At 38.0% G+C, this 20,854-nt stretch overlaps 1 protein-coding gene across 1 annotated transcript in view; it reads right to left on the bottom strand.

Moving 5' to 3' along the window:
- The window catches only part of BICC1 (BicC family RNA binding protein 1), a 115,861-nt gene that overhangs the window by 62,107 nt on the left and 32,900 nt on the right, over positions 1-20,854 (bottom strand). The window contains exon 2 of the mRNA XM_050899056.1: positions 15,091-15,137. Within this exon, the coding sequence (XP_050755013.1) occupies positions 15,091-15,137 (47 nt within the window). The remainder of the gene's footprint in view (positions 1-15,090; positions 15,138-20,854) is intronic.

Raw genomic sequence — 20,854 nt, 5'->3', positions numbered from 1 at the left:
AGGAAACTGAGTTTTTACTATAGCTCTTAAACTTGAAGGTAAAGATGATGTTGAAAACTGTGCAACAGTAAAACTGCATAGCATAGATCACTGCTGCATCAACTTTTAGTTCTGTTTTACCATTCTAACCCAGGCAGTTTTAAGTGCCAGGATTTTATTTTTTTTCCTGAAACAAATTTTGAATCATTCCATAAAAACCTCAACTGCATGTTGCAATGGAATAATTTTATTAGTGAAAACTCAGTGTTATGCCACATGCCCTGAAAACAGCAGTACTGCTCCCAAATGAACAAAACAGAAAACAGAACTCACTTTACAAGTAATATAGATATAATACGTGTATTTTAATTGTATGAATACTTTAGTTACAAAACATTTAGAGGAAATTCAGCCTAGGCGTGACTGAATCAGAGTTCATGATCTCTGCAGAACAGCACCTCTGCTTAGGCTTCCCTTCTTTTCACATAAAGTGATAAGATTTATACTCATCAGTACTCTCCTCGCCTTGAGGGATCAACTGACCAAAGGGAGCATGCATATTTGGCAGCAAGATTTAATTCCATAGTAAATAATCTCATGCTTTTCTCAAAATGAGGGAAATGCTAAGAAATTATCTATCTACATCTTCCCTTCCTCCCCTTTCCCCAAGAGAAATTGTAGTGTTTACGTAGCCAAAATATGTAAGCTATTCTCAGTGGAGAACATACAGAAGATGACACAAGATACTGGAAGATACCAACAAAACAAACAAGACTGTGCCCTGACCCTGAAAAAAACTGGCTCTAGTTGCAAATCATTGGGCCTTCAGGAAAAAAAAGTCTAGCTGTAAAGCAGCTGGAAGGAAAGCTTTTGGCTTCCCTGTATTCCAGCTTAAAAAATTTATAGTTTAAGACTTTGGGAGTTTTTACGTTAAGACATAAGAAATTATTTTTTCTTACATTGTAATTTTTGTTTAGCTGATTTTGGATGGAAACTGGAATGCCCTGAATGCAAAAAACCAACCAACCAAAACTCCCCAAAAGCCCATGAGCATTTCAGAATTCAAAGGAAGTATTTTATACACAGTAGATTAAAAAGAACAACATATCAATCAGATTGTTCTTCATTTAAAACAAGTACATTAAATGAAAGTAGTATTCTTTATAGTTAGTATTGTTATCTATTTCTGATCTTCCCGCCTTTGGGATTCGTGCATCTTGGCCATTTCTGCTTCAGTTCTTATTCGCAGTGAAAGTAAAAATGGGTAAGAGAGAAACCTGCATCTACCAGTGGGTTTCTGCAATTGGTTTTCTCGACTTTAGCTCAACAAGCTCATTCCAACTGAAATAACAAAAGTAAGTCTCAAAACTGCAAGCATAACTGTCAAAAAAAGCCAGTTTGTTATTTGATCAATGGAAAAACCCTCTCTTTCAGTGTGAAGAATTAGATTCCTCAGTTTTACCTTGCTTAATACAACAGAAGATATATACACCATTTTAACATGTAGAATACTTAGACAATGAATAAGCATAGATGTTAAAAATCTTGTAAACACATTTAAATTATATTGTTAGGACAGGTACATGTTTATCTTAATCTATATGCTAGAACATCTTTTTTTTTTTTTTTTTTTTAAACACACAATACTAGGTTTTGTAGATACCCTGAATTTTTCATGCTATTAAAAACCCTAGAAAGCAATGAAATTTTATGCCCACTGGTGGTTTTTATTTATCTGTCCATGTCATGTTTTGAACAGCTGAGTTTTTGTCTTCAAAGAGTTTTCCTAGGTTTTCCTCCGTGCAGGTTAAAAATAAACAGAAACACCTCGGTTTAGATAAACAACATCAATGGCACTAGACACTTCAACATTTGCAGTACTGCAATGGTACCTTATTTTCAACTATCAAACAATGCAAATCCTCAGAAAGCACCTAACTTCTTTGCTACTTGGATTATTTCAGAGACTACGCTCCATTTCTTGTAAGCAGACTGCAAATCCTGTCCATGAGCCTGGTGACAAACTGAAAGCTGAACATCCTGCATGAAGTATTTTAGCAGACCAGTTGGGTAAATTACATAAAAGAAAATTAAGCTGAATAACTACAGGTGATCATATCCATGAAAATGAAAATCATTATTGTCTCTGAGGCAGCATAAAACACAGAGGTGGATGAGAAGCAGGGGAGGGAACTGAGCAGTGATTCTTCTAACTTAATTAACCCTTCTAAAAGTGATCCAGTTCCCTCTGGGGTACTGGGAGCAGGTCTTTCTCTTTCAGCACGTTAAGTAACAAAGCAAAAAAGGACACTATAGAGAAAAAAATTATATCCTTCCAGATCTTGGTTTTTACTCCGAGACTGCCTCTATGTGCAGACAAAAAAATTACCACAAAGCGTCAATCAAGACAGGGCCCAAGCTATATTCTGAATTATCTTTAGAGTCACTCTTCATGTCATTCTCAACCCTATGTTTACACATCTCGCAGAGAGAGCATTTCTTAGTATAAAATCATCTTCCAGCAAGACTAAAAGGTATAACCAAGACAGACACAATTTTTCCAAGCAGTATGAAGTTTAAAATTGAAAAAAGTTTGATGCAATGTTAACATAACAAGTCAAGCGAAAAAGCAAATTGGGAAAGAGGGGAAAACTACTGTGAATTGGAAAAATAACAAAAGCACGTTGAAGTATGAGACAAAATATAGATGGCTGAGCTGCATCAGTAGCCCTCCCCCCCAACAAAAAAGAGGTTGCAAGGATCCAGTTCTCCATTAAGCAGATATTGGGGAGGGACTGGAAATGCAGGATAGACACTGTTCATTTATACTTCATGAGCACATCTCGGAGCAGCAAGTATAAGGGCACCTCTAGAGAATCATTATTGGCAACACGACCATCTGGAACTTCAGAGACAATTGCATCTGCAAGTTCAAGATGGCTCCTAATCTCCATTTTAACATAGCATCAATAAATATCCCTTTCTTCACTGACATAAGAACTATAAAGCACTCAGAGCCAGAAACAAGCCCCAACATTTATTACTAAGAAACAAGTGCTTCCCAGTGTAACTGTGTACAGTTAAAAATTGCTGCAGATGAGAAAATCCCATGTGTGAGGGTAGGACAAGGACAGGGAAGGACACAGGGGATTAGAAAAAGTATTGTTTACATAAAGGTCATGATAATAGAAGTTCTGTAAGTAGATGTTTGGTAGTCTTGTTCTGAAGTTGAATCTCCATCAGGTTAAAGAAAACACAGCAATTCTTTATGAATTATCGTAGCTTGCTAAGTTTATGGAGGATAACTCATACCCAAGAAATATTTCATACACAGCTGCTGAAGGGAAGGTGACTGATTTTTTTGTTACATCACTGTATCCATCCCCATTTTTAATGGGACTGTTTTCTGAGAACCATTTTTCCCCCGATCCTCAAGAAAATTTGTTCCATCCATTTTATGGAAGACAAACATGAAAGTTACTGTGCAAGACAGCAGAGAAAAAAATTAAATACAGGAATATCAATAGTAAAAGTAGCACCATGGTAATGGCCTTTCAGAACTTGACAAACATGTTTTTCCATAAACATGGAGTATTAAGGGGAAGATAGTTTTACTGTCATTAAAAACTAACACTCCTTTTGCAGATCCAAAACAGTCAAGCAGTTGTTGTTGTGGGTGCAGAAAGCAAGCCAAGCATTATGTCGCTATTCTACTCTGCAGGTAGAAAGAAAGATTCCTGCCATCAACACCCACCCCGACTTCTCCCAGCACAACTGATTCCTGAACCCTACCGCATATCTTTTTGCTCTTCTAAGGTACATTTTAATTGCTTAATTACTCACAGGGAGCACACTGTTTAAAGGATAAAATGGAAAATACTTAAGCAGTGAGGTTAAATAACCTTAAGATGAAATAACTGCAAAAGCTTTGTAAGTATTGTTTTGAATGATAAAGTGAGCTTTAAAAACAAAGGCTGTAACACGTCAGATTTTTTTTTTAAGCATCAAAACCACTCCAAAGCCAGGTTTCTTACAAAAAGGAGACCAAAACATGATGGAATTTTACATTATGTCATCCATTAACTGATACAGAGTTTTAAGCATTTCTTTTTCCAAATATTACATAAAATATTCTTCAGGATACAATATTAATTCAGTAGTTAACTGAAAATACTATGAGAGATATCAGTGGTCTGATCACATTATCTCACCGCAAGATAAACATCATCCTCATTTTGTGCCTGTTAATTTTTCTTTACACCTAGAACAATCTTAAGTAAGTAGTGAAATTGGTTAATATAAAAATGACATGTAGTACTGTCTTAATCTCAGCAACATCTGTAAAAGGGCTTGTTAGTAGACACAAATACTCATTTTAAGAGATACAGGTCCTTACCCACCACCATTTACAAATGCACAGAAGCTGCGTTTGATACCAACGCTTTCTGCTAAAATGTCCTGTTTTCATAAATCAAGTGCTCCAACTGCTTCAACTCAACAAAGTAGCCACAAAAAGTGAACAGGCAACTCAACAAGTATTTCTAAATCAAACTGAATATGAAAAGCATAAGCTTGCATTCTGAACACAGCTTTAAGAACCATAATGAAAGCTGGAGCTGTGCACAGAATATTTAGAAGTTTGGAATTTCAGTTGATCAGCAATTTTATCTTAGTTTTGACAACAAAAACATTTTTCTTTCTAAGAAGAAAGAGACACAGACAAAATAAATTCAATATAAACACGGTCACAGTTTTGATGCAAAATCTGCTTGTAATTAACAAGGTAAGAGTACCAGGGCAAAGGGATTAGTAATCCAATTTACTAACTCTCACAAAAAAAAAAAGCCAAAATTCACTATTGCAGATTTCACTCGTTAAAAATTTTTAACATCCAAATGAGCATTTCATTTTAGAAAATGAAACCATTACATGTACAATCTAATTCAGTATTAACCAAACGGTATGTGACAATTTTAAAATCAGACCTCAGGATGCCTAGTAAAAACAAACACAAATTTTGCCAGTCTCTGAATATTTTGTTTCAGAGACATAAAATGTTCGTCTTGCATCTTCTGCTTTCAGAGAAGTTGCAGTAGAGTAGTGTGGCTCCCTTAGTATGTATGCATTTAGAGCAGTATAAAAAAGTTTACTCTTATGGTTTATTTGAAACATGGAATACCATTTGCATGAAAATTAAAAAAAAAAAAAAATACGTATTTCTATACAAGCAGGAGAAGACCTGAGCTGAAGAGTCACAGCAGACAAGTAAAATTCTACATGGGCTGATACTTATTTTTTCTTCTAATGCAGAAGTGGTGAAGCAGCAGTATCTGAGAGGATGACTAATCCCTGAACATGAATTTTGGCAGCAAGAACAGAGCAATGGGTGTAGCTGGAACCAGAAGGAGTATTATATTTAATGGTTTGTTGTTTTTTGGGGTTGGAGGGAGGAGAAAGCAGGGGAGGAACAAGGATGGGAAGGAAGAACAAGACACAGAAAGGAATTGTGTAAAGTTACCTAGGAACTGACAGTGTGAATTCAGCCTCTAAAACTGGTGAGGCGAGAGCAAGCACTTGAGATGCCAGAGCCAGAACACATCAATGCTACAGCATCAAGGACTACTGGGTTTGGCGAGGAAATATGGGGCATGTAAGAAGTTAAAAAAGAGGAGATGACAAAACTTAGCCCAAAGCTCCGTGCAAATATGTAGCTCTTTTGCAACTCTGGCCTACATTTTGGGTATAGCAATGGATTCCTATCCCAAGCCCTGTTGTGTTTTTTTTTCCCCTAAGGTGGTCTACATACGAAATTCAAAACTAGAATTCCCTGTTTATATTACAACTACTACTCTAAAAAGAAGGCAGTACAGTGCGTCTGACTCCACAGTACCAATGCTACCTTTCTGCAGGTAAAGGCGGGGGGCTATTTCTGAATAGGAGCAGTAGCAGATGGCCCAGAGGCACCCCCACATTCCAGACTAAAACACCTTTTAGAGTTTGCACTTTGTGCTCCTGCGTGGCAGAAAAACCATCTCCTATGCAAAGTGGCAGCACAGTGAGAATTAAAACTATAAAACACAGAAAACCCTTTATAAGTTTGTTCTTAATTTAGATTGCCAACACTAATAGTTTACATGTAAACTATTTAAATATACACAACAAAACGATGCATAGGGAGGACAAGCATTGAGCCCCTGTACAGGAAGGAGCATTGTGAAAAAAGTGCCTTCCCAACTGCAAGGACAGGAGTGCATGTGTCTCTTGCAGGGTAGGGGTACCTGATTGTCCTATTTTATATTCCAACTGTCAGAAACCCCAAATACATTTTTAGAAAAGTATCTGTATGTGACTACTTGGCTAGTCCTTCCCCCCTAACTTTACCTATCTTTGGAAAGGGTAATATTTAAATTATTTTAGAGACTATCATATGGGATAACCTGTATTGGTAAGGTTCAATACTGCCGTACCTGTTTTTTTCATGCTTCCACTGCACGTCATTTGTTTCAATACTGCAGGATTTTGATCTTCACATAATAATTTGTCCATCTTTGTTAAACTGATTTTTATTTTAAGTTAACTTTATTAAATGCCAAAATGCCAAATTAAGTGTTTCTGAATTTTCCAATTGATCTAGATTCAGGTATAACAAGGCAGCAGAAGGAAAACATGCCTGTTTCCCATTTGCATACTTCTACATAGCTTCATGTCAAACTAAGCAAAACACTAACATGCTTTCCTCCAACTTCTCATGGCCAATAATTTTGTGGTCTGCATGTACAGACTTTGAGACTTCCACAAAGAAGCAAGCAGGCTGTTTGTTGTCAAGGACTATGTCCTAGCCCAGATTAACCCTAAACAAACTTACCAGCTTCACTAGATATTCACAGCTATTCCTATTTATCAAGAATTAAGGCAAGCATGTGCAGGATGAAGAGGTACTGAAGCTAAAATTAGAGGACAAGATTAACATCATAGGCAATGTATTCATTTATTCATAGTTTTGATCAATGGGTATCAGCTGATACTACTTCAAAAAACTAATTAACAGATTATATGTAAAGGCAATAAAGGCAGCAGAGTAAACAACATCAGCTTTACAACTCAAACTTTCAGGCCAGAAATAAAAGCTCTAAATCAGTAAAGAGAAAATTGAGGAAAACTGCCTACGTGGATATGGCTTCGGAATTTATATTGTTTCCTTTTCCATTAAGACTTTTTCAGCTTAGAAGGGAAGAGAACATACACATGCATGCACACACACACAGAGCATCTTTTTTTAACCTTCACCGTACCTGAAATGAACTGGGAAAGATCATTCTTAAAACAAGGGTCTTGTTTAAGCAAGTATTGCAGTATTGTTGCTGCATCCAAAACCTGTACTAAGTGAACCTTCTGCAACAATAGCATTTACAGAACTTTGTATTTAGTTTACAAATACAGCAAATAAAGTTAAGTGAGAAGAAAACTCTATCGATCAAATGCCCTTACCTATGGAGAAACATTAAAGTCCTTCCTTTACTTAACTTGAATGTTTTGTTCACCCTCAATGGAAATATTAATCGAAGGTCACAGGTAATACTTTTATTTTAAATAAATGACTGAAAGTATAGTAAAAAATGTAAAGGGGTTATCTAAGCATGTGAAAAAATAAGCTATAAATGTATCTGTGTGTACAGCATTAATGAATTCTACACAAGTAATAGAAAAAAGGGGAAATTTATCTAAGAAAAAAAATACTACTTAACAATGAAGCCTCCACAGCATATCGTTAGAAACACCAATATGCAGCCAACTCTTCTCTCCAAAAGCAGAAGCAGCAAGCCTCCTCCCTACAAATCAGGAACCCAGTGTATATTAAGTTGTATCATTCTCATACTCACCTTCTCTTTCTTCATTTTTTTTTTTTCCAGAGGGAAAGGAAAGAGTACAAGCATTTCTAAGGACCGAAATCCCTCCTCTATTTTAAGAGAGGATTTAACTTTCAGAGTGAAAAGGATTAAGGATCTCAGTCGAGACTGTGGTGACAAATTGCTCCTGCTCTGTTGCTTTACAATGCAAGAGATCTTGCACAAAATGTTAAGTATAGCAATAAGGTGGCATAAAATGGAACTTTACCATCAACTAAAACTCTGATTCACTTGGAACCCAGACCGAGCTCCAAGCACTGATGTAGAATCACTCAGTATAATACTACAGGATCAAAATCCCCAGTTTCTGGCCAAGGGACATATTCACAAGCAACTCAGCAAGGACAGTTGCTGTTTTAAGACTTCTACCTGCAGTAGGTACTTCAAGGATTAGGCCCATCAGAGAGCATTTTCATATTACAGGTTAAACCTCAAGATAGTCCCCATCATATCAGAAGCAACACAGAAGAAACTAAAGATGAAATAAAAAAAGTAAAACCCCTTGTAATTGCTCCATTCCCTTAACAGAATGATTGCTGTACTAGAGACGCGACGAACGCAGTTTTCCACAAGAATGAAGCCTTCCCACCACTTAGCTCTGCCTGAACTAAGCAAAAAGTTAAATAAGCGTTCTTGATTTACCTTTTTAGAGAAACCAATCCAACCTAAACAGTCTCCTTCTTTCCACTGGGTGTGGTTTTGCCAAAAGGGAGACAAACCTCTCAATCTCAAGATTTCCTGCAAATGTTGACTGCCACTGAGATTCTTTCAACTCTCTAATCCATACCACCCTCTCCGAGCAGTCGCTTCCTCTTCCTGGGAAGCTAAATGAGAGGAAACTTAATGTAAATTAGAAGTGCATGCCAGCGTTCCCATCACAGCCTAGTACAGCCAGGCGTTTCAAGCAAATTCTAGAAACGTATGGCCTTAATATATCCTTGTCACATGCTGTGAGCCAAACTCTACATCAAGAGGTTATTTTAATGCTAATGCAGATACTGATTTCTACCCAGAAAAAGTGGAAGGTGTGGAACCAGTTTCTGCAGTTCAAAACTGCTCCTGTGGTTGAAACAGAGACAAAACCCATGATAATGTATAATAACCATGAACTCACTATGTCTCACTAGCAAGATAAATAGCACTGGAAGAAACCGATAGCTGAGCGGTTGCCATCAGAAATGGGAATACAGCCTTAGGGAAACTATAATTATAAATAGGCAGTTTGAGAGAAGTCATGGATGAAGACACATGGAAAGCCCTTCAGAAGTTACTGCTGAACATGGATAATAATCAGCCCGAGACGTCTTAATCGCAGGTCAATGATTAATATTTTTTATGCCTGAAAATGCCCTAAGCCATTCACATTTGACGTTCTACCTATGCGTTTCATGTTCAGAGATTAAAAAGACCGACCAACTTTCAGCCTGATCTACTGCAGACAGAAGAATATAACTTTAGTTAAATATATTTGTATCAGTATATACTAGCTATACTTACAAAAGCATTCATGTATACATAAACACTATCAATATAGTCACACATAAGGATTTTGCAAAAGTAACAAGGTTTGCCCCAGATCAACCTAACAAACATTTTTCAAAGATACAAGTGAAAACACAGGATGTTGCAAAACAAGCTCTTTTACTATCTTCGATAAACAAACAGGGCTTGAGGCAGCTTCCTTACTGCTTTTGCTGCCAGAGCCTCCTAAACAAATAAAAGGTAATGTACATTCATTAATAACTGCTGCATACAGAAGAGGATTTTAACAGAAAGGTGATTAAAGATGCAGTTAGATATACCTATTTTTCATGTCTTCAAATAAGTGCAATTTTTTTTTTTTAATATCTCTTACTGCTACTGTTTGCAATATCTATACTGGAAGAGCAACTCGTTTTAAAGGATGGTTTCACAAAAGATACTGAGGCCATTTTGGAAGCAATATTTGAAGGTGCTACTCATTTAATAAAATAAGAAGCTACAGATGAAACATGTTACATGTAAGGACAGGAAGGGAAATGAAAAAAGAAAACCTTAGTCTTCCTTTACACTCCTAATAATTAACAGGAGAGATTTTGGTACACATATGCAACATCTGCCCATTTGCATCTTCACACTTCCAAACATGATTACATCCCCTTCAGAGAGTAACAGAGTCTGCAGTCAAGAGAAGCACGAGCATTTAAACACACATTTTGCCTAAATCCAGTGATATCTTAGAAAAACCCTAAGTATCTGCAACTGTGCAGATGAATATATTCCTACAAACACCACTTCTCTTTGATTTAAAACTAACAAACCTCCACCCCCACAAAACCTAAATAATCTCAAACATTCTGAAACAAAAAACCCACAAGTTACAGCTGGCCGGCAGTATATTGTGCTTTCCACAAAACCAAATTCTGCAAACGAACTCTTGAAAGCCAGGAAAGGAAGAGCTGAGGAGCCCCTTCAGAAATACTCCACAAGCCCATGACTAACACACATATACACTGAACTATGCTGAAATGAGCAGCTTACACCTGACCTAGAGTCAAGTACTTGGGCAGAGCACCATGTGTGCACCGTTTCCAGTCACTACCTTCTGCATGTGCAGTCCCACATTAGCCCAAGAACTCCACCCAACTTCTACTAAACCCACAACCTTCACCTATCGCTCACCATACTGCTGACAGTCCCATGATAAGGCTAGATGTACACTCTTGCCCCGAGAAATTTCAGAATGAAAGGTTATCATCAGCACTAAGATTTCCAAGTGTTTAAGAAAAAAAGAGACTTGATGAGGCAAGAACTAAAAGCAAACAGCAATGATGCATTAAATCCCCCTCTGTCCATACAACCGACCCTCATCTGTTTTGGATTATGAACTCTTCAGGGTAGAGACCCACCACCTTCTTACATTTTATATAAGAGTGCCATGCATATCTATAGTGCTACATAAATTATATGTTCCTTAGAACAATGTCTTGGCTTTGTCTGGGAAGGGCTTTGCTTGCCTATGAGGCATGAACCAGATGTTACGGAACTCAATGGAAAAATTCCACCATCAACTGAAAATGGGCTTTGGATCAAGAACAAGTAATAACTTCATATTATGTATTACTCTCACAGAATAAATTAGGACAATAGTATGTAGAGCAAGGTCCACAAGGATCTTTTACATAAATAGTATGTAACACAACAGCAAACCACTCCATGTTTATTTAAGATTACCTGTCACTGAACTGCAGATTGGAGAGCTCTAGAGAGAAAACTATCACATTATTTACTTATTCCTTGCTAAATTATTAGCAGCTCCCAGTGGTTTTGAAAAATCCACATTAGACTGTTACATTTTCCCCCCTTTGAAGCAGCACTAAAACTTAGAAATATTACAAGAAAGTATGCTAAAGTCTTTAGATTTTTTAAAGTGACACTACCAAAAAACATTTATCTACTTTACACTTTAATTCAGGAGCAGAGGAAGGGGCACTTCATCACTTGATCTTCCCCACCATGACAGGGAAGACATATTAGCTTAATTTGCCCCTTGCAGCCAAGAACTGGGGCTTATTCTGTAACTCCACCAAGCAACTGCAGAACATGTGCTTGTTTCTACTAAAATGCTCAGTGAAATAATGCATTTTGACATTTAAATTGTTATTATTGAACTTTGAAAGTTAAAAGTTGATAGGAGCAGTTCACATCCACTGAGAGTCTGCTTGATTATGTGTCATGGTTTAGGCCCAGCCAGCAACAAAGCACCATGCACTCCTCCCCCGATGGGATGGGGAGGAGAAAATATAACGAAGGGCTCGTGAATCAAAACAAGGACCGGGAGGGATCACTCACCAATTATTGTCACAGGCAAAACAGACTTGGGGAAAAAGAAATCAATTTAATTTGTTACCACTCAAATCAGAGTAGGATAATGAGAAATAGAACCACATCTTAAAAACACACTTCCCCCCCACCCCTCCCTTCTTCCCAGGCTCAGCTTTGCTCCCGATTCCTCTACCTCCTCCCTGCCCAGCAGGGCAGGGGTACAGGGAATGGGGCTTTCAGTCAGTTCATCACACATTGTCTCTGCCACTCCTTCCTCCTCACGGGGAGGATGCCTCACACTCTTCTGCTCCAGTGTGGGGTCCCTCTCACAGGGGTCAGCCCTCCACGAGCTTCTCCAACGTGAGTCCTTCCCACGGGCTGCAGTCCTCCACGAAGTGCTCCAGTGTGGGCTTTCCCACAGAGTCACGGCCTTCTCCGGGCCCAGCCACCTGCTCCGGCGTGGGGTCCTCCGTGGGCTGCAGGGGGACAGCCTGCCGTCTCACCACGGGCTGCAGGGGAATCTCTGCTCCAGCACACCTCCTCCCTCTCCTTCTTCACTGACCTCGGTGTCTGCATGGTTGTTTCTCTCACATCCCACTTCTCTCTCCGCTGCAGGTCTTTTTTTCAGCAGTCCTCTTCCCCTTCTTAAATATGCTATCACAGAGGCACTACCACCGTTGCCAGTGGGCTCGGCCTTGGCCAGAGGCAGGTCCAACTTGGAGCCAGGGAAGCTTCTAGCAGCTTCTCACAGGAGCCACCTCTGTAGCCCCCCCACCCCGCTACCAAAACCCCGCCACACAAACGCAACACATTATGAAAATCCAAGAAAGTAATACTGCTTGCTCACATGTTTGAAGACCAGTAAAAGACTACTTAGCACCAAAACCTTGTATTAACTTTCTTTAAAGGCATGACAGATACATTGGAGCATACTATATGTAGCTTAACAATCCAGCCTGAGTCCCTGACTTTGAGCCCAACTCATGGAGCGTGTGAGCAACTTCTGTTCCTCCTGAGGGCAAGCTAATAAAGAACGGAGTGCTGTCCCCCATTGACCAGCCACCAAGCAAGACTCAGCCGCCACGTACAGAGCCACCTGCAAGACGTCAGCATTGTCTCACTCCCTCCAGTACTGGCCTCCTCTCTCCTCCGTCTTGGTCTGCACGTCTTGACATACGGAATCACCTTCTTGAATCTTTGCCTCGTTACTTCTGTCTTTTCAGCATTCATATGGCAACTTCTTTTGCCTCACACACCCCTTCCACCCAACAATAACTTCAGCACATTGAGGGTAGAGTTGGTCAGAAAATACTATACATGGCATTATTTATGCAAGTTACACCCTCAGTTCTTGATGTGCCTCTTAAATGATGCACTTCCCTCCCCATTCCACTCAAAAGCCTACCAATAATACCTTGAAGAAAGGCTCATTTTCAAAACTATTTAAAAAAATGCATTTCATATAGCTTCGAATTCCTATTAAGTTTCTGAAAGTACCTTGCCGCCTTAGTTTGCAATGTGTTTCTAATGCTACAAATCACTTTCTTCCTCACTACACAACATGAAACACATGAAAAGAGTCATCATTTCACCTCCAGAAACTCTGCCTTATTCACTTCACATGAGAAAGGGAAAAGCTTAACCCTGATTAAAGGAAATTGCACAGACAGAGATGGTGAGTAAGCTATGAGCAACTGTCCAAAGATTTTTGGAACAAAAGAAAACTCGCAAAGAAGATAGTTTCCATCTGTTTTTATTAGCTGTAGTATTGTATGTACTTAGAAACCTCAGTAATCTAAACTATAGAGTTGATGAGACTGTAAGAAGAATGCCAGTCAAAATGAAGCAGCTTTAACCTATTGCAGCATCCACACTGTGCCTATATAATAAATATGTATATGACAATATATTAATGCCAAAATAGCCACTACATCTATTATCAATATGGATCCACTACATCTATTATCAATATGGATAAGTAGTGTACTCTTATTCACATACTTGAAGTTCTAGCACATTTCACTTTCCTATTAAATTCAAAACAGTATTTTTTGCTATTACACTAATTACATAATTGTAAGGTACATCATATCTACAGTAAATAATCAAGTATCCAAATACACATGTCAAATATATAAGCCACTCAACCCCACACAGAAGAAATATTTTGCCCACAGCTTTAAGAATTATGAGCAGATTTATACAAGTGTGAGAAACTTCTGTGTTGTAAAATGCATGATGTGTAGAATGAAGTATATGCTACTATGGCCTAGCTTTGTTTCAGCAAATAAAAAAAATCCCATGCATTTTGATAAAATCCTAAGGAAGAATTATTGACACATTCTCCTCTGTGCACGCTAATGTTAGACAGTTAAGCACAAGCACCACATTCAGAAAAGTAACTCCCATTGTCAGTAAAGAGCAACATAATCTGAAGACTCCTATAAAATACTTTCTAAAACAAACATTTTGGCAGTATACATACTCCTCCCCACCAGCCTTCATCAAAGCATCTGACAACCACGTGCAGGATGAAGTATTATTTCACATCTAAAAAGAGACTTTTTTTGAAGTACCACTTATAAATATGAAGAAAACACGGAAAATACAGCAAACTACTTGTTTACCAGACAATCAGTCAAAAAGGAGTTTCAAGGCATTTCAGTATACAGCACAAAAAGTTACACTGTCTTCTCTATAGTACAGAAAGAAAAAACAGCTCATTTTTGTTAGCATACTGTATGAAATTCTTCATTAACATAACTCGTAAATAATATTTTACACACTAGTCTTGAAAACAAGCAATGTTGCTTTGCAAAAGTAATTTCAAAGTCATTACTCTTGACCATATTTCTCTTTGTAGTTTAGTTGCTGCAGGACTATTTTTTCCAGTCCTTCCATGCCTCTGTCTAACCACAAACTTTATTGAATCACTCTGTGGATTGTGCATTTCTTTCTTAAAAGGCCTTTGCATCTCTCAACCAAATATTTATACTTTCAATGGTATCACAGTAAGTTTCATGTCAGTTTTTCAATAACAGGATGTATTTTTATCCATAGACATAAAAACCCTAAGACCACCTCACAACATCTTCTGGATGAACCCCCTGCTATTAAGCAAAATAAACTTTCATAATCCATATTTTGACATTTTCAGTTAAAGAATAATTAAGTTGTTGTGCATGAAGGACAGTGGCATACACCAAAGAACATATTTCTCATCATATTCCATGCACAGCTGATGATTAGTAGACACATTAAATGACAAAAAAATTTTAAAAATTTGATCAATACAGTGGAAACTGCACATTAAGTTTAATTAGTTGATCTCATGAATGAGCAATGGGCATGATTTTTCCTCTAGTCAACTGCTGTTATAGAATTAAAATATCTTTCTTACCTTCTGAAAAAAGTCTTCCCCACTTTTCCCTTTGCCCTCTGCAGCAGCTGTAGAACAAAAGTGGGATCTCATTACTAAATACATAGGAGAAAATTTACAGGTTTACATACAGAAATTATCAATGAGTACATGCTACTGTGAAATTATAACTCCAGGTAATTTTTTCTCATACAATAAACATTTGTCAACAACTGACTAATACCCAGAACAACCTTTTGCAAGTCACTTGCTAAGGATGGAGTCCAAGCAGATGTTTGTATTTGCATACTAGAGCTATAATATACTGATACATGTTTTAGTTACAAAGTAAATAAGGTCGTGTAAGTCTAATGATTTATTCACACTGTATACTTTGCTGTGTAATTCTACCAATAGGAGGACCAAAAGAAAGCTAGGAGGGCACAAGATTTGCTATATCAAGATTAAAAATTAGAATCAAAAGAAGAACAAGCATTACGGTAAGCCAGAATCATGTTAAAAATATTTTTCCTCTATTCTGCTATTTTTTATATTGAAGTGAAATATAGAGCTATTTGGTTTATTGAGACTGAGAAAGCGCCACAAAAATCTAAACACTTATTAGTACTGTTAAATATTCCTTTCTCAATTGCTTGTTATCCAGTGAAATTTTGCAACATGTACTTTCCACCAGCCAATGTTTATGAGCTACTACATTCAAAGCAGCTGAAAAACAAAAGGCAACCCTAGATATTTCCACTAGAAATGGCGCCATTGTACAAACCAGAGGCATGAACACATTTGAACATTTCAGAACGACATTCAAGAAAGATGACTCTAAGCTTAAGATGAAGCTAAAAGTGGCACTGAACGTGGCTACTGGTAGGGCTTGGCAACTGTGGGCAAAGAAGCACTTGTTAAGCAGGTAAAGACTAAGAGATCTTCACCCTCTTAGCCTAGGAAATCAAAGGCTGAAAGGCAAAAATTTTTACTTTGTGAAGAGAAACACCATCAGAAAACACTCTTCACACCAACCCTGTTTAGAGGAGAAGAGACAACCGAGAACGCCACTCTCCTCCTCACACCCAACACACACCTCTCGCAGCGTCAACTGACCCAGTGCAAGGGACTAAGCATGGGGGGAGGTCCCAGGACCTCAGCTTCAGAGAGGATGAGTGGGGAAAACAGGCATCGCCAGTGGTACATGTGCCAGTACACTGAAATGCTCCCTGTACTCTAGGGCTGTACTGGTCACACTGGGACATTTGTATTTACATAAAAGAAAATGCTAACAAAAGGAAGAGTGAATAACCACTAAACACATGTAGGCTGTAAACAGAGTATAGAGCCTTCAGAGTACTTTTCAAAAACAGTGCTGACAACACCACAATGGCAGAACAAAACGTCATTGTAGAACACAGCTTGGCGGCTTACAAGAAGCAATCATGTAATCCAGTGATTTCAAGAGCAAGACCTGGATTAGGGCCTGGATTATCTCCCACATGTATTTAAACCCAGAATTGTAAATTTAGTTAATGTAAATGGTTGCACTTAAAATGATAGAACTGTTTGCATATAGCTTACGTTGCAGCTTATCTGTGTTGCAACCTGAGACCTAGCTACCAGTTCAAAACACAGTAGCTCAAGCTGATTACGAAGAGGATAATCTCCTTTACCCTGGAGAAATGGATGCCTCCAAATGGAACTCCAAGTGCAAAAAATGTTTCCTGAATGGTACTGGATTACTGAAGAAACTCATTGTCATCATGATTTTTCTGTATTTCTCATGTACAAAACAAACCTCTAGCTCACCCCATCACCCTGGCTTCAAAACACTGTTTCAGGTACTTAATTCTCCCCACTCTTCCGATTACACAAGCAATTCCAAACTCTTAAGTTAACGTTAACTCAGCTAACGCAACCTAAGAACGAATGCAACCAAGCAGATACAGGCTAGAGGCACGAGATGACTTTTTCTACCTCAGAGGAAGCAATGCCACTACATTTGAAACAGGCTTCTCAAAATATCAGTAACAACACGTAAATACCATGGAGAAAGCGTACACTAGGAAGCTTTATCTAATACAGTTCAGAAGTTCATGTTATTTAACTCAAGTGTAGTCAGAGGAGAGGCAGTGAATGAAGCCTGTCAAGCAGTCATCTTGCTGCTATGCAATTCCAGACTCCGCAATTCCACAAGTCTGAGAAGAAAACAAAGCCCTCCTCGCCCTCAAAACCCGCAAGTGCCTGTAAGAGAAGAGTAAAGTGGTGCACGTTTCACCAGAACAAGGTTTTCTGGAAGCAGAGAAAACAATTGGGGAAGATCTCAGTTTTTCAGATTTACAAGCTACAGATACTAGCAGAAAAACACAACTTTCTTTTGACAGCAGCCACTTCATAGATGCATGTTGTTTTACAAGTTTTCCATTAACTCAGGAATAGCTATGAAACACTTTTGGGAAATGAGGAGTACCACCACACTATTTCAACTGTAACATGGGACCAACATGCTTTTAATCAGAGGGTACAGGAGATAAATTGGAGATGAGAACATGACAGATGTGAGGCTGAAGTTGCAGTTTTGAGAATAGCCAGATTTTGTTCCAGCTGCAAATACATGATTTCTAAACTGAATACAAACAAGAGATGGCTTAGATAATAGCAGTGATGCTCTGCAGGGCATTTAAACAGAATGCTGACAAAGCAAATTCCAAGCTTTTTATTGTAGCTTTATTTTTAATCTGAATCATTCTGGTGACCTGATTTACAGCTTGGCCCCACCACCAACTGTATGGCACAACAGATGGACTCCAACAAGCACGGACAGAGTAAGGAAGAAGAGGGAATGAGAACATCCTAAACTGGGTTCACAGAAAAAAAAAAACAGTATAGAGAATACTGAAGTTGGAGCAAATAGCACTTTAGAAACATCTTTAGTTAATAATAAGTGGGTTTAGTTGCTACACCATACTATAAAGATATGGTCTTTCATTACAGCTTTTTCGCATGTAAGATATGTTTTATGATAACCCATTTGTCAGGTCTCATGATATCTACGAAAAGGCAGGGAAGATTGCATGGTGTTTTTTGGAAAAAACACTGAAGTTTAAGGTCTCTGTACCTTAAAGCAGTTCTTCACATGATTAAAAACATATTGCAATATATTAGTAGTTTGTCACTTTGTATCCACAGTGCAGCACTATTTAATCCATGAAGAGGTATGCCTCTGATCATTTTCCATATAAAATAGTTTTTTTATATTAAGGTGATCTAGTCATTACCATCTCCACTACGCACTGAATTAAAAAAAAAAAAGATGCTCATATTTGCAGCTTAAAGTACTGAGTTACACTTAGGATGGTATCTTTCACCATAAAAAAAAAATGCCTAAAAATTTGAAGATAAACTGCATGAAGCAGTATATTATGTTTCCTTTTAGGTTAGCTATTCTCCAGGTATTTCTTCCTTTTGCCCTCCCTCTTGATATAACTCTTTGTACCAATTTTATTGGTTTAGTTTTATTTTACTTGCTTCCTAAAATTTGCTTTCTTATTTCTAGGAGGAGAAATTAGAGTTAAGAAAAATTAAGTTTCATCAGTAGTTTATGAATTTTGGGATGCTACCCACAGTTACATACATTTTAATCTATGTTTACCCCCAAACTAAGTACCTATATTTAAGAAAGTTTCGAACAGGTGTGTGAAACATTTACTATTCACATGAAATTATCTTCAAGCCTTTCTTCCTCTCCAAAGCAGGCAAAGACAGTTCTAGCACTTCCGAAAACAGTAACCAAACACAAGGGGAAATTTATCCATTTCTTTCATAATTGAAAGGCTAAACAGATTTTGTTCAAACAACAAGACAAAACCAGCACCTTTTGCAGGGAAATGAGCAAGAGAAGCATTCCAGAGTTATGAAATTTATGCACAAGTCATTAAAAATGGAAACCATTTACAGTGTTCACTACAATAAGCTGCAATTGAGTAAGTCATTGAGGTTTACCTCAAATCAGATAAAAAGAAAAGCAAGCGTTAATTTGTGTTTAGGAAAAAAGTCTGCTAGGTCATTGCATCCTAAGCTCAACTTCTTTCTAAACAAATCTTGAGATTATTAACCCCAGCTCTCAAAATAAACCTCATCTTTGAGGATAAACCTCATCATCTTCTCAATATCCTATTGAGAAGCTCCCAAAATTTGTATCTGACAGATGTACCCTGGCAGATTATTTTAGTAATCTAGTTACTAATGAAAATTTTAATATGAAACCAAGCTTTCTTCAAAAAGCAGTAAATTTCCAAGTTCTCAAACACCCAAGAGAACAAGCCTTTCGTGGGAAGCTGAGGGGGCCGGCAGTGCTGTATCTGTGCTGCATGGAAGGCACAATGTAGCCCATCTCATTAAATTTGAAATAAGCTTTCAGATTTTAATAGACAAAGTTTTACATTTTCTGACTTTGCAAACGAAATTAATTATTTCAAAATACCATACCAGTAACAAACAACATTAGGAAGTGACATTAATGCCTAGCACTTAAGTTACTATCACTAATTCTGATCTAGGAAGTATTATGTCAACAAGTACAGTTCAGTTATTTAATGGCTTGCTCAATTCCACTTCAAATAATGATGAAAATAACACTTTTAGAGCTTTCTTCCTACAGATGCAGGTCACTAGAGCCCCACTATCCTCAGTTGCTGTGAGAATGTTTTTAAAAGACAAGTCCAAGTAGTTACTTGTGGAAGACAGACAGACTTTTGCTTTATAAGAACACTTTCAGCCACCAAAAGAAAAAGCCTTTGCTGCTCACTTGCACCTTGTGCTGTTCTCCTTCCTTTGATGGCACAGCTTTCTGTGCAGCCGTGGTGGGGACCAGGTCTAGCTTTATACTTGGTAGAAAAAAGTAGCATTTGCTGGAACAGTCCCCCGGTCTTACTTAGCTGGGAAGGGCAGAGGGAAGGAGATCTTTGGGGCTCACTTAGCTGGCAGCTCTGGCATATGCCAGCCGAAGGTGTTTGGGCAACCACAGCTTCAAGAAGCAGTAGCAGACAAAATTATCTTTTTATAAGTCCTCTCCAGAACCACAGGCTCCTCCGCCAGCAGGACCAGGCACCGCAAGTATGACCCGAGTAGGAGAAGAGCAGTTAACTTTCTAACAGCGCATTTTACAGCAAAAGTGCTACCAAGTCAATGAAAGTACTCCTTGAACTCAACTAAATGTGTACAATGACAACTGCTTAACAGTGTCTCTAATAAGAACTAGGAAAGCATCAGTGCTTTGACAAGATTTGCAGGTGAGCTCTGGAAAGCCATGCCTGGTTACTCACCTTAGGAGACCACTCCACCCTTCTGCCCATGGTCCCTGTCCCCAAAGCAGATTTGGGAGAAGCCACAAACCAAACTAATTAATACAGTGTATTGACTTCTGACAGACAAATTGATTCATTTCTGCCAACCTCTGCTACTCAGGAAATACTGTTTTCTTAGAAGCAGTATTTATTTTACGGTATTGAATAATCACTTAATTGACCTTCACAAAAACTAGGATTATTTTTACACAAAATGGTAACATTGGTTTCAGAAATACAGACGAAAGGCTATGTAAATGTGCATAATAAGCATTTTAGATTTTAAGTTGTACTCTGTTTGTTATAATTTCCTCCATACCATGAAAAATTTTATATTAGGTTTTTGCTTTTCAAGATATATTGAATTGCTGAGGTTCCATCCAATACAAATATAAAACAGTTGAAACAGGTGTTAACTATTACGGTACCCATGAAGTACACCGCTTGTCTACTTAATC

Source organism: Gymnogyps californianus, chromosome 6 (assembly GCF_018139145.2).
Source record: "Gymnogyps californianus isolate 813 chromosome 6, ASM1813914v2, whole genome shotgun sequence".
Classification (NCBI taxonomy): domain Eukaryota; kingdom Metazoa; phylum Chordata; class Aves; order Accipitriformes; family Cathartidae; genus Gymnogyps; species Gymnogyps californianus.
This window is presented reverse-complemented; position numbering and strand designations above follow the sequence as displayed.